The sequence below is a fragment of the Nerophis ophidion genome, linkage group LG09 (assembly GCF_033978795.1).
Source record: "Nerophis ophidion isolate RoL-2023_Sa linkage group LG09, RoL_Noph_v1.0, whole genome shotgun sequence".
In the NCBI taxonomy this organism is placed as follows: Eukaryota; Metazoa; Chordata; class Actinopteri; order Syngnathiformes; family Syngnathidae; genus Nerophis; species Nerophis ophidion.
Window position 1 is genome coordinate 51,988,401 of NC_084619.1, and position 12,205 is coordinate 52,000,605.

The 12,205-nt window shown below is 37.9% G+C and overlaps 1 protein-coding gene across 1 annotated transcript in view; it reads left to right on the forward strand.

Moving 5' to 3' along the window:
- camkmt (calmodulin-lysine N-methyltransferase) overlaps nt 1-11,474 on the forward strand; it is a 369,036-nt gene extending 357,562 nt beyond the window's left edge. Inside the window, exon 11 of the mRNA XM_061911211.1 lies at nt 8,090-11,474. Coding sequence (XP_061767195.1) covers nt 8,090-8,176 — 87 coding nt within the window. The 3' untranslated portion in view covers nt 8,177-11,474. The remainder of the gene's footprint in view (nt 1-8,089) is intronic.
- Nucleotides 11,475-12,205: the final 731 nt, after the last annotated feature.

Sequence of the window (12,205 nt, forward strand, 5' to 3'; positions counted from 1 at the left end):
ATACCAACATAATTTAGTATTAGAGTAATTGGGTTTCTAAAGAATTTGGTACCAAAATAACTACCAAAATAATCATGTACTGAAATAAGCAGGTCCTAGAATAGTCTCGTATTAAAAAAATGGGTCCCAAACTAATCAGAAACTCAAATGTTCGGGTATTAAAATTTAAATAAAATACTCAAATAGCAATGTATTAAAATATTCTAATGCTTATATAACTAGGTAAAAAAATCATATAATACTCAAAATTCCAAGTATCAAACGAATCTGGTACTAAAATAACCAAATACCAAAAGAATTTAGTATTAGAATAATTGAGTTTCAAAAGAAACTGGTACTAAAATAACTACCAAAATAATCGTGTACTGAAATAACCAGGTCCTGGAATAGTCTCGAACTAAAATAAATGGGTCCCGAAAACCAGGCATCAAAATATTATGGTATGTAAATAACCAGCCATGTATCAAAATAATCTGACATTTAAATAACCAGTATCAAAATATTATTGTGCTCAAATAACTAGGTAATCTGCTACTCAAGAGAAAAAGTATTAAAACAACAAAATGCCCAAAAACATTGTTTCCAAAGTAATGAGGTACCACAATACAGGCAATACAGGTAAAATTGTAAGTATTGATGTCTCAAAATAATTTGCTATTCAGGTAAACAGATACCAAAAACAATTTGATACCAAAGGTCAGGTACAATCACAAATAAATGTTATCCTTATTACTCGTTACCAGAGTAGTAAGAAATAATTTAATACCAAAATGTGTGGAGGCTAAATAATCGGGTTGGTAAATTACCTGTTTTGATATACCAAAATTGTCAAATACTTAATTAGATAATAATAGGTAACAAACTCATTGGGTTACGAAATAATGTGGTACTAAAATATTTGGATTCCAGAATAGCCCGGTACATAAATGACCAGGTACCAAAATCAGATGTATTTTGAAGTAACCTCGTTCAAGGCACTCAAATAATTAAGTACCAAAATAATCTTGTACTAAAGTAACCTGGTTAAAGGCACTCAAATAATCAGGCATTCAAATAATTTAGTACTAAAGTAGCCTTGTTCAGGGCACTGAAATAATTAAATGCCAAAATAATCTGGTACTAATGTAACCTAGTTCAATGCACTGAAATAATTAAGTACCAAAAAGAATCTGGTACTAAAATAACCTACTTCAAGGCACTGAAATAATTAAATTTCACAATAATCTGTTACTAAACTAACCTAATTCAAAGCGCTGAAATTATCAGGTACCGAAATAGTCCAGTACTAAAATGGACCGAAATAATTAGGTACCAAAACAAACTAGTATTTAAAGTAGCCTTGTTCAAGGCACTGAAATAATCAAGTACCAAAATGATCCTGTTCTGAAGTAGCCTGGTTCAAGGTACTGAAATAATCCGGTACCAACATAACCGTGTAGCAAAAATAATCATGTACTTCTTGTTGGAAGCACTCAAATAACCAGGTACTGAAATAATCTCGTACTAAAATAACCTGGTTCGAGGTAGTATAATCTGGTACCCAAATTACCATGTACCAAAATAATCTGGTATTTAAGTATTTTTGTTTGAGACACTGAAATAATCAGAACTGAAACTAAGTACCAAACAAATCTGTTACCAAATATTGAAATAACCTGTCACTGAATAAAACAGGTACCAAAATAATCTGGTACCATAAGTACCATACGAATCTGGTACCAAATATTGAAATAACTTTGTCACTACAGAGAACCGGTACCAAAATAACAATGTAGGTAATTCAGGTAGTGAAATAAGGTACAGTACCAGATGTAAACCTTTACCAAATGAATCATATCAGATTTTGACACTTTTCCTTTGGGGTAGCGAATAAAACAGAACTCAACACTCTTCTTTGTTCAATCTAATGACACCGGCGCTACGTACGTGGCGGCACCAGCTAGGTGTACCGAGGTTGTACCGTGCCAAAGCGTACTGAGTTGACCCCACCAGAACCAGACCACTGGGTAGCAACTTGTGTTGGAAACGCTTTCCCCTAATCTTCCACGCTCCATCCTCACCTTGGCCCACTTCCTCCCTGACGGAGACGGGGGGGCTGCTGGTGAAAGTGGCACTAAAAGAAATGACTTGCACCTTGGAATGAAAGCGAGAGAAAAGGGTGTGGGTGGCGGCTGGCGGGGGGGGCAGGGGGTCGGGTTTGAGAGCCGATTTAGGCAGCCACCCATGAAGCTGATTAGGCAGCCTGCGATCAGGAGGAACAGCTTTGCTTGTTAAACTTTTCACCTCTGCCAGCTCTTCAGCCCCTCCCTCACCTTCTTTGTATTCTCCCTGCCTCCTTCCCTCCTCGCATCGCCTCCTTGCTCCTTCCTTACGCCTGGCAGATTTTCAATGGCGCTCAACATGGCGGCTCGACGTAGCGCTCTTTTTTTCTTTATTTTTTTTTTCAGGGGGTGGTCGAGGCAGCTGCCCCTCCACGCCCGTCAACCCCTTTGGGGCCTTCTCCTTCTTGTCACCGGGAGGGGTCACCGGTTCAACCACCGGCCGGCGCCTGGAGGGGAGATAACATGCATTAAGGACGACGGGGGACAGGGGGCGGGGCCACAAGGCGGCAGATTGGCATGAAGACGTTACCTGTAACGCTGGTTTACAGTGGGGCAAAAAAGTATTTAGTCAGCCACCGATTGTGCAAGTTCTCCCACTTAAAACGATGACAGAGGTCTGTAATTTTCATCATAGGTACACTTCAACTGTGAGAGACAGAATGTGAAAAAACAACCCAGGAATTCACATTGTAGGAATTTTAAAGAATTTATTTGTAAATTATGGTGGAAAATAAGTATTCGGTCAACCATTCAAAGCTCTCACTGATGAAAGGAGGTTTTGGCTCAAAATCTCACGATACATGGCCCCATTCAGTCTTTCCTTAACACAGACCAATCGTCCTGTCCCCTTGGCAGAAAAACAGCCCCAAAGCATGATGTTTCCACCCCCATGCTTCACAGTAGGTATGGTGTTCTTGGGATGCAACTCAGTATTATTCTTCCTCCAAACACGACGAGTTGAGTTTATACCAATAACTTATATTTTGGTTTCATCTGACCACATGACATTCTCCTAATCCTCTGCTGTATCATCCATGTATCCATTTTGGTATAAACTCAACTCCTCGTGTTTGGACGAGGAAGAATACTGAGTTGCATCCCAAGAACACCACACCTACTGTGAAGCATGGGGGTGGAAACATCATATTAGGGGTGTGGGAAAAAATCGATTCGAATACGAATCAAATCGTTTACGTTGTGCGATTCAGAAACGATTCTCATTTAAAAAAAACAAAACGTTTTTTTTGTTTTTTTTAATTATTATTATTATTATTTTTTTTAATCAATCCAACAAACCACTACACAGCAATACCATAACAATGCAATCCAATTCCAAAACCAAACCAAACCTGACCCAGCAACACTGCAATAAACAGGGCAATTGAGAAGACACAAACACGACACAGAACAAACCAAAAGTAGTGAAACAAAAATTAATATTATCAAAAACAGTATCAATATTAATTATAATTTCAGCATAGCAGTGATTAAAAATCCCTCACTGACATTATCATTAGACATTCATAAAAATAATAAAAAAGAACAATAGTGTCACAGTGGCTTACACTTGCATCGCATCTCATAAGCTTGACAACACACTGTGTCCAATGTTTTCACAAAGATAAAATAAGTCATATATTTGGTTCGTTTAATAGTTAAAACAAATTTACATTATTGCAATCAGTTGATAAAACATTGTCCTTTACAATTATAAAAGCTTTTTTTTTAAAAATCTACTACTCTGCTAGCATGTCAGCAGACTGGGGTAGATCCTGCTGAAATCCTATGTATTGAATGAATACAGAATCGTTTTGAATCAGAAAAATATCGTTTTTGAATCGAGAATCGAATCGAATCGAAAAAATCGATATATTATCGAATCGGGACCCCAAGAATCGATATTGAATCGAATCGTGGGACACCCAAAGATTCACAGCCCTAATATTAATAAATATGTATATATACATATATATATATATCTATATATATATAGATATATATATATATATGTATATATTAGGGCTGGGCAACGATTAAACATTTTAATCGAAGTTAACCGCACTATTTCTCTGATTAATCGAGATTAACTGCATTGTATACGCAAAGCCCAATAATGAATACAAAAGTAGTGTGTAGTGCACCTTTATTGGAATATTCTCCCACAAGAACAAAAGCGCCAAAACATTTGTTGTGCAAACACAATTTAAATCAGTCCTTGTTAAACAGTAGCAGTTAAATAGCATATTTTTTGAAAATCAACTCAAAAAATGTAAATACAAACATTTAAGCTTATTACTACCACTGCCAGGGTATTTAAGTTATCCTGTGTGTTATGGAAAATAAATATAATCTACAAACAAATCTCTGAGCCACAATCATAACATCTGAACAGGCAATTTCTGAGGTAACAGCAGAAACATTTTTTTAATCAGGGATCTTATGTTTAAAAAACCTATATTATAGGTAGTGGGCTGTTTTAGGGAATTTTTTATCAAATTATCCATAATAGCAATATTAATAATGTTGTGTTTATTCTGCGTAGTGCACTTAAAATAATTATGACCATATCTAGGAATTGATATGATGGGAATTTTCCGATTGTTTGATGTTATGAGCCAGGGAATAAAAGAACTACCCTACCCAGCATGCAACAGGAGTGACGAGCATGCGCGGTAGCCCGGTATAGATTGTGTCGCCATGACGGCATCTTGTATGTTGTGATATGCACGCTCTGAAAGCAAACGTTAAGAACTCAGCCAACACTCCTCGTCTGCGTTATTCATAAATAGACAGACAACACATATACTCCGCTGCTTCACAGGCCGCTGGATGTAGCCAGCAAAGTATTCCCATGCTAGCTAGCCGGTCTAGCAAGCACGCGTCATTCAGTCCAAAACGGCCCGATCTATCCACATCCAGAATTGTCTGGCGGTCGTAAGTGATCCCGGAGTGACCACGCTGTAAGCCAGCCATGAAATTTGCAGAATTGTCCGGTATTTTTGCCAAATGTTGCATCTTTACCAAGAGCCCCTCGACGCCGGGCGACGCCATCTTGTTAAGAAAAGGCGTTAACAAAATAAAAGCATGTAAACAACATACGCAAATGTGCGATAAAATAATTGTCGGCGTTAATAGATTGATGAGTTAACTCATAATTAACGCATTAATTTGCCCATCCCTAGTATATATATATATATATATATAGATATATATATGTATATATATATATATATATATATATATATATATATATATATATATATATATATATATATATATATATATATATATATATATATATATGTATATATATATATATATATAGATATATATATACATATATATATATATATATATATATATATATATATATATATATATATGTATAGGGCAGCACGGTGGAAAGGGGTTAGTGCATCTGCCTCCCAATACGAAGGTCCTGAGTAGGCCTGGGTTCAATCCCGGGCTCGAGATCTTTCTGTGTGGAGTTTGCATGTTCTTCCCGTGACTGCGTGGGTTCCGTCCGGGTACTCCGGCTTCCGCCCGAATGCAGCTGAGCCCCAGCAACCCCAAAAGGGACATGCGGTAAAAAATAAAATGCATTTTTAGACAATATGATTTGCCTGAGCAGCAACGAGACACTGAGAGTAACAAGCAGTTGAAAATGGGTAAGAAAGGACAGATTTAAAAAAATAATAATTGAAAAAATATGTGTATATGTTTTTATCTATTTTTTTAACTTGGGACTTCCTGCGGGCCGGATTCTGGATGCCGGCGGGCCGTTATTTTGGGGACGCCTGGGTTAGTCTATTTGCTGAACAAAAACACACACGCACACATATATATATATGTAAATAAATATATATATATATATATATATATATATATATATATATATATATATATATATATATATATATATATATGCCAGAGCAAAGGGTGGCTATTTTGAAGAAACTAGAATATAAAACATGGTTTCAGTTATTTCACCTGTTTTTGTTAAGTACATAACTCCGCAGGTGTTCATTCATAGTTTTGATGCCTTCAGTGACGATCTACAGTGTAAATAGTCATGAAAATAAGGAAAAAGCATTGAATGAGAAGGCAGTGATCAATGAGCAATGGGAGTGACAAGCTCACAGCCAATCAGGTAACAGCCAGTTTGAGTCATCTTATTGTTTCGCTGTTAATTCTTTGCATGGAGCTAGAAGAGAAAGTAAAAATGAGTGTTGCAGAATGCGAAGGAATTGTGGATAAAACAGGGAACTTCACCAGAACAATATGTCAGTTTTCCAGTTGTTGTTTTCTTTTTATTATATTGAATGGACCTTAATCCTTAGCCTCACCTCTTTTCTTTTAAAATCCTCGTTCGTTCCATATTTGGGTATACGAAAACAACAGGTAAACAGGTAAAATGCAGGACTGTATGGATATAATAAATTACAAAATACAGCATATGTGATACTTTAAAATAATAGTAATTTGGGCCAATAACAGTTTAGATGATAATTACTGTGTAAAGTAAATTCCTTTACATACTTAAATAAGAATAACAGACCAAATACATGTTACACAAATATAACTTTCTGGCACTAAACCTGCACAAAAAAACTTCTTCTTGCTTGTTAAGTGTTTAATGTGATATCAGAATTTTGTTAACATTTTTTGAGTGTTTCTGATGGTTGTGTTGACGTTTCCTTTACATCCTGCCTTGATAGCTGAGACGGATTATAATCAGAGGAACGTTATATTTGAAGTACAAATGTTCACATTTAATATATTTTTCTCCCGGTCCCTATTTTAAATCGGTCATAAAAATTGTAATAATTATCGATGTCTACAAATATCCATCCACCCTTTTTTTACCGCTTGCCCCTATTTTGGGGTCGCAGGGGGTGCAGGAAATGCAGGTGTAAAGAACAGACACGAAAGGAGATTTTTACAACAAAGTTCTAAAGCTTAGTGATGTATCAGATGTACCAGATTGTAGTTTTTTGTTTTTTTACCTTTCTCGTTCATATTTTGCTGTTTACTGTATTTTTGTTGTCTTACGCTTGATTATGAAATATCTCCATCGAGTCATAAAGCTTTGTTTTGCCATGAGTTCCCGGCGAGAAGACAAAAGCTGTCTTTGATCCTACCAAGAAAAAGGCTTGTAAAACTCCACTGTGTAGGATGGGAAGCAACATGAAGGTGTTCTGTTTCTTTGATGTATTGTTATCCACAGAAAAATTGTATCTTGACCCGAGAACTACAAAGCGGAGAGGAAGCTGGACCAGACTCCCCTTAAGACGACCTTTTCTTTGAACTGTTTTACGACGTTTTCTTTGAACTGTTTGTGGCCTAAGGCAACACCTGTTTAGAACCGCCTTCCCTTAGAAACAGCTGTTGCCATGTAATCAGGGAAAGTCCAAATAAAAGAGGAGGCGTACAATCTTTCGTGGTGAGAAAATTTGAGGCAAAAAATTAAATATGGCTCAATTGAGAATATAAGTCTGGACTGTACTCTTTGTACAGTCCAGACGTCCCTCCTCAATTAAGCGATACATAATTCTGTCTTTGTTTAATTCATTGCTTCTTGTCTTGTTTAATACATGTCATCAGTGTTTGAACCTGACATGTTCATAGAAAAACGTAAAATTCCATTCCATTTTTTAAGACGATCTGTCATAAAGTTTTTAGCATTCAGTCAGACATTATTGTGAGATTTTGTATTAGTGTTCCTAAAATTAGGTATACCGGTCCCCAGACACATTTTTTTCTCAAAATTTGGCCCCCCCGAGTCAAAATAATTGCCGAGGCCTGCTCCAGGGACACATATTACTTTTAAGAACATTGGTAAAAAAGTTGTTATGCATCTAAAGAACCTTTAAACTTGGTCAGCCTATTTTAAAACTGTGAGCGACATTCATTGCGACATTGTGATTTATGCCAAGGAACAGCCTCAAAAGTTTTAAGTAAAAGCAAGTCTCTTGTGTTGTGTCCAGATGCTGCAGGAAGGCAAAGAAGCGTACGACGAGAACATCCACTACCCTCTGCTCATCACCCTGACCAAAGCACCGAAAGGGCAGTAAAAAACGAAAACAATAATGACCTCTGCTGTGCACATGATGGTAGTGACCGCGGCGGTGGCGTCTTTTCAACACTGTGATCCCCTAGTGGTCAGCGTGCGTCACCACACAGCAGTGTCAACATTTCATAACTATATTGTTTTTCCAGGGGTTTGTATGTACTTTGGAGTTTGTACTTTGACGTGGCAGTCGCCGTGCTAGGTGACGTCTCCATGGAAACACTGCCTTTTGGCCTCAGCGCTAGTTTGGTTTCCCGTCAGCATTGTGCCTTATATGTCGCAAAAACGCCTCTCCGCTATGACAACACGTGGCCCCGACGAATGTGGCGTGGTATGTCGCGTATATCTTGACACATACAGATAGGCGGGTGGTTCTGAAGACTTCTTTCACCAAGTACCGCCTCAGAAAACACTTGGCTCTCCAAGTACCACCAGAATGACCGACATTAGAGTACAGTAGCGTTGTAGGCCCAAATATTCATTAAAAACACGACCAAGGTTTTATTTCACAAATATATTCCATAGTTTTCGGCCGTTGCAACATTATACATAGTATGAATAGTAACACTGTGTTTGAATATTTAATTAGGTGATTATTTGGCCTACCACTAGATGGAGCCTGAGTACTACCAACACAGTTATAGATGAATCACAGTTAATCCCGTTCTAATTGAACTATAAGCCGTTTGCTAACTTTAACTCCTGAGTGGTGCACGTAATACAGTTTTAGATAATGAAATAGATTGATGAATAAACAATTCATCAATTGTTTATTGGGGGGCGGGCGTGAAAAAAATTCTATACTCTAGAAAATTGTAACTGTGAGCAAGTTCTAAACAGCCTATTTGGGGGGTGAGAGGCATTTGCATATATCTTGACACATACAGATGGATAAATAAATAAATATTTATATCGGGGGGGCGTGAAAATGTCTGCCAAGTTTCACGCAGCCCATTTAATACAGTCCTTCTAGCGTATATCTTGACACATACAGATAGATAAATAAATAAATGTTTATATCGGGGGGAGCGTGAAAAATTCTGCCAAGTTTCAGACAGCCCATTTAATACAGTCTTTCTTAAATAGTGATATGTATAAGGGGGCGTAAGGGGCAATAGCGTATATCTTGACATGTACAGATAGATAAATAAAGATATATTTCGGGGGGGCGTGAAAAATTCTGGCAAGTTTCAAACAGCCCATTTAATACAGTCTTTCTTAAATAGTGATATGTGTAAGGGGGCGTGAGAGGCATTAGAGTATATCTCGACCCATTCAGATAGATAAATAAATAAATATTTATTTCGGGGGGGCATGAGAAATTATTTCAAGTTTCAAACAGCCCATTTAATACAGTCTTTCTTAAGTAGTGATATGTGTAAGGGGGTGTGAGAGGCATTAGCGTATATTTCGACACATTCAGATAGATAAATAAATAAATATTTATTTCGAGGGGGGGAGGGCGTGAAAAATTCTTCCAAGTTTCAAACAGCCCATTTAATACAGTCTTTTTAAAATAGTGATATGTATAAGGCGGTGTGAGGGGCAATAGCGTATATCTTGACACATACAGATAGATAAATAAAGATATATTTCGGGGGGGGGGCGTGAAAAATTCTGGCAAGTTTCAAACAGCCCATTTAATACAGTCCTTCTTAAATAGGTATATGTGTAAGGGGGTGTGAGAGGCATTAGCGTATATCTCGCCACATTCAGATAGATAAATAAATAAATATTTATTTGGGGGGGGGCGTGAAAAATTCTTCCAAGTTTCAAACAGCCCATTTAATACAGTCTTTCTTAAATAGTGATATGTGTGAGGGGGTGTGAGAGGCAATAGAGTATATCTTGACACAGCGATATCGATGAATAAAAATTCACTTTGAAGGGGAGGCGTGAGAGGAAATAGCGTGTATTTTGACACATACAGATAGATACATAATACACATTCACTTCAGGTGGGGGCCTGAAATAATTCTGTGAAGTACCAAACAGCCTGTTTAATGTAGTGCTTTTTAGATTGTGAGACGGGCCCCCCAGGGGGGTGTCGTGATCGTGTGTGTGTGGGGGGGGGGTCGTGAGAGGCAATTGCGTATGTTTTGACACCTAGAAATAGATAAACATTCATTTTGAGGGTGGGGGTGTGAAAGGCAATAGTGTAGTAGCGCATTTCTTCACACAGATAGATAGATAGATAGATAGATAGATACACATTCACTTTAGGGAGGGGGGGTGCGTGAAAAAATGATGTATTGTTCCAAACAGCCCATTTAATACAGTGTTTTGAGGGGGGGCGTGACAGGCAATAGCATATGTTTTGACACATAGAGATAGATAAATAAACATTCATTTTGAAGGGGATTGTGAGAGGCAATAGCGTATGTTTTGACGCATAGAGATAGATAAATAAACATTCTCTTTGAGGGAGGGTGTGAGAGGCAATAACGTATGTTTTGACACATAGAGATGGATACATTAACATTCACTTTGAAAGGGGGTGGGAGGCGTGAGAGGCAATAGCATATGTTTTGACACACAGATCGATAAATTAACATTCACTTTCAGGGGGGGGTGAGAGGCAATAGCGTCTGTTTGGACACATAGAGATAGATAAATAAACATTCACTTTAAGGGGGGGGGGTGTGAGAAGCAATACCGTATGTTTTGACACATAGAGATGGATAAATCAACATTCACTTTGTAGGGTGTGGGGGGCGTGAGAGGCAATAGCATATGTTTTGACACACAGATCGATAAATAAACATTCACGCTGAGGGGGGTGTGAGAGGTAACAGCGTCTGTTTTGACACATAGAGATAGATAAACATTCATTTTGAGGGTGGGGTCGTGAAAGGCAATAGTGTAGTAGCGCATTTCTTGACACAGATAGATAGATAGATAGATAGATAGATAGATAGATAGATAGATAGATAGATAGATAGATAGATAGATAGATAGATACACATTCACTTTAGGGGGGGCGCGTGAAAAAATTATGTCTAGTTCCAAACAGCCCATTTAATACAGTGTTTTGAGGGGGGGCGTGAGAGGCAATACCGTATGTTTTGACGGATAGAAATAGATAAATAAACATTCACTTTGGGGTGGGGTGTGAGAGGCAATAGCGTATGTTTTGACACACAGAGATAGATAAATAAACATTCACTTTGAGGGGGATTGTGAGAGGCAATAGCGTATGTTTTGACACATAGAGATAGATAAATAAACATTCACTTTGAGGGAGGGTGTGAGAGGCAATAACGTATGTTTTGACACATAGAGATGGATAAATTAACATTCACTTTGGAGGGGTTGGGGGGCGTGAGAGGCCATACCATATGTTTTGACACAGAGATAGACAAATAAACATTCACTTTGAGGGGGGCATGAGAGGGAATACCGTATGTTTTGACACATAGAGATAGATAAATAAACATTCACTTGGAGGGGGGGGGGGGGTGAGAGGCAATACCGTATGTTTTGACACATATAGATGGATAAATAAACATTAATTTTGAAAGGGGCAGAGGGGGGGGGGGGTTTGAGAGTCAATAGCGTATGTTTTGACGCATAGAGACAAATAAATAAATATTCACTTTGAAGGGGGGCGTGAGAAGAAATATCGTATGTTTTGACACATAGGGACAAATAAATAAACATTCACTTTGAGGGGGATGGCAGAGGCGTAATAGTGTATACCGAGACACATACAGATTGGTAGATAAACATTCACTTTGAGGATGGGGGTGGGGGGGGCGTGAGAAGCAATAGCGTATATCTTGAGACATACATAGAGATGGATAAATTAACATTCACTTTGGAGGGGGTGGGGGGCGTGGGAGGCAATACCATATGTTTTGACACAGAGATAGACAAATAAACATTCACTTTGAGGGGGGCATGAGAGGCAATACCGTATGTTTTGACACATATAGACAGATAAATAAACTTTTACTTTGAAGGGGGGCGTGAGAGGAAATATCGTATGTTTTGACACATAGGGACAAATAAATAAACATTCACTTTGAGGGGG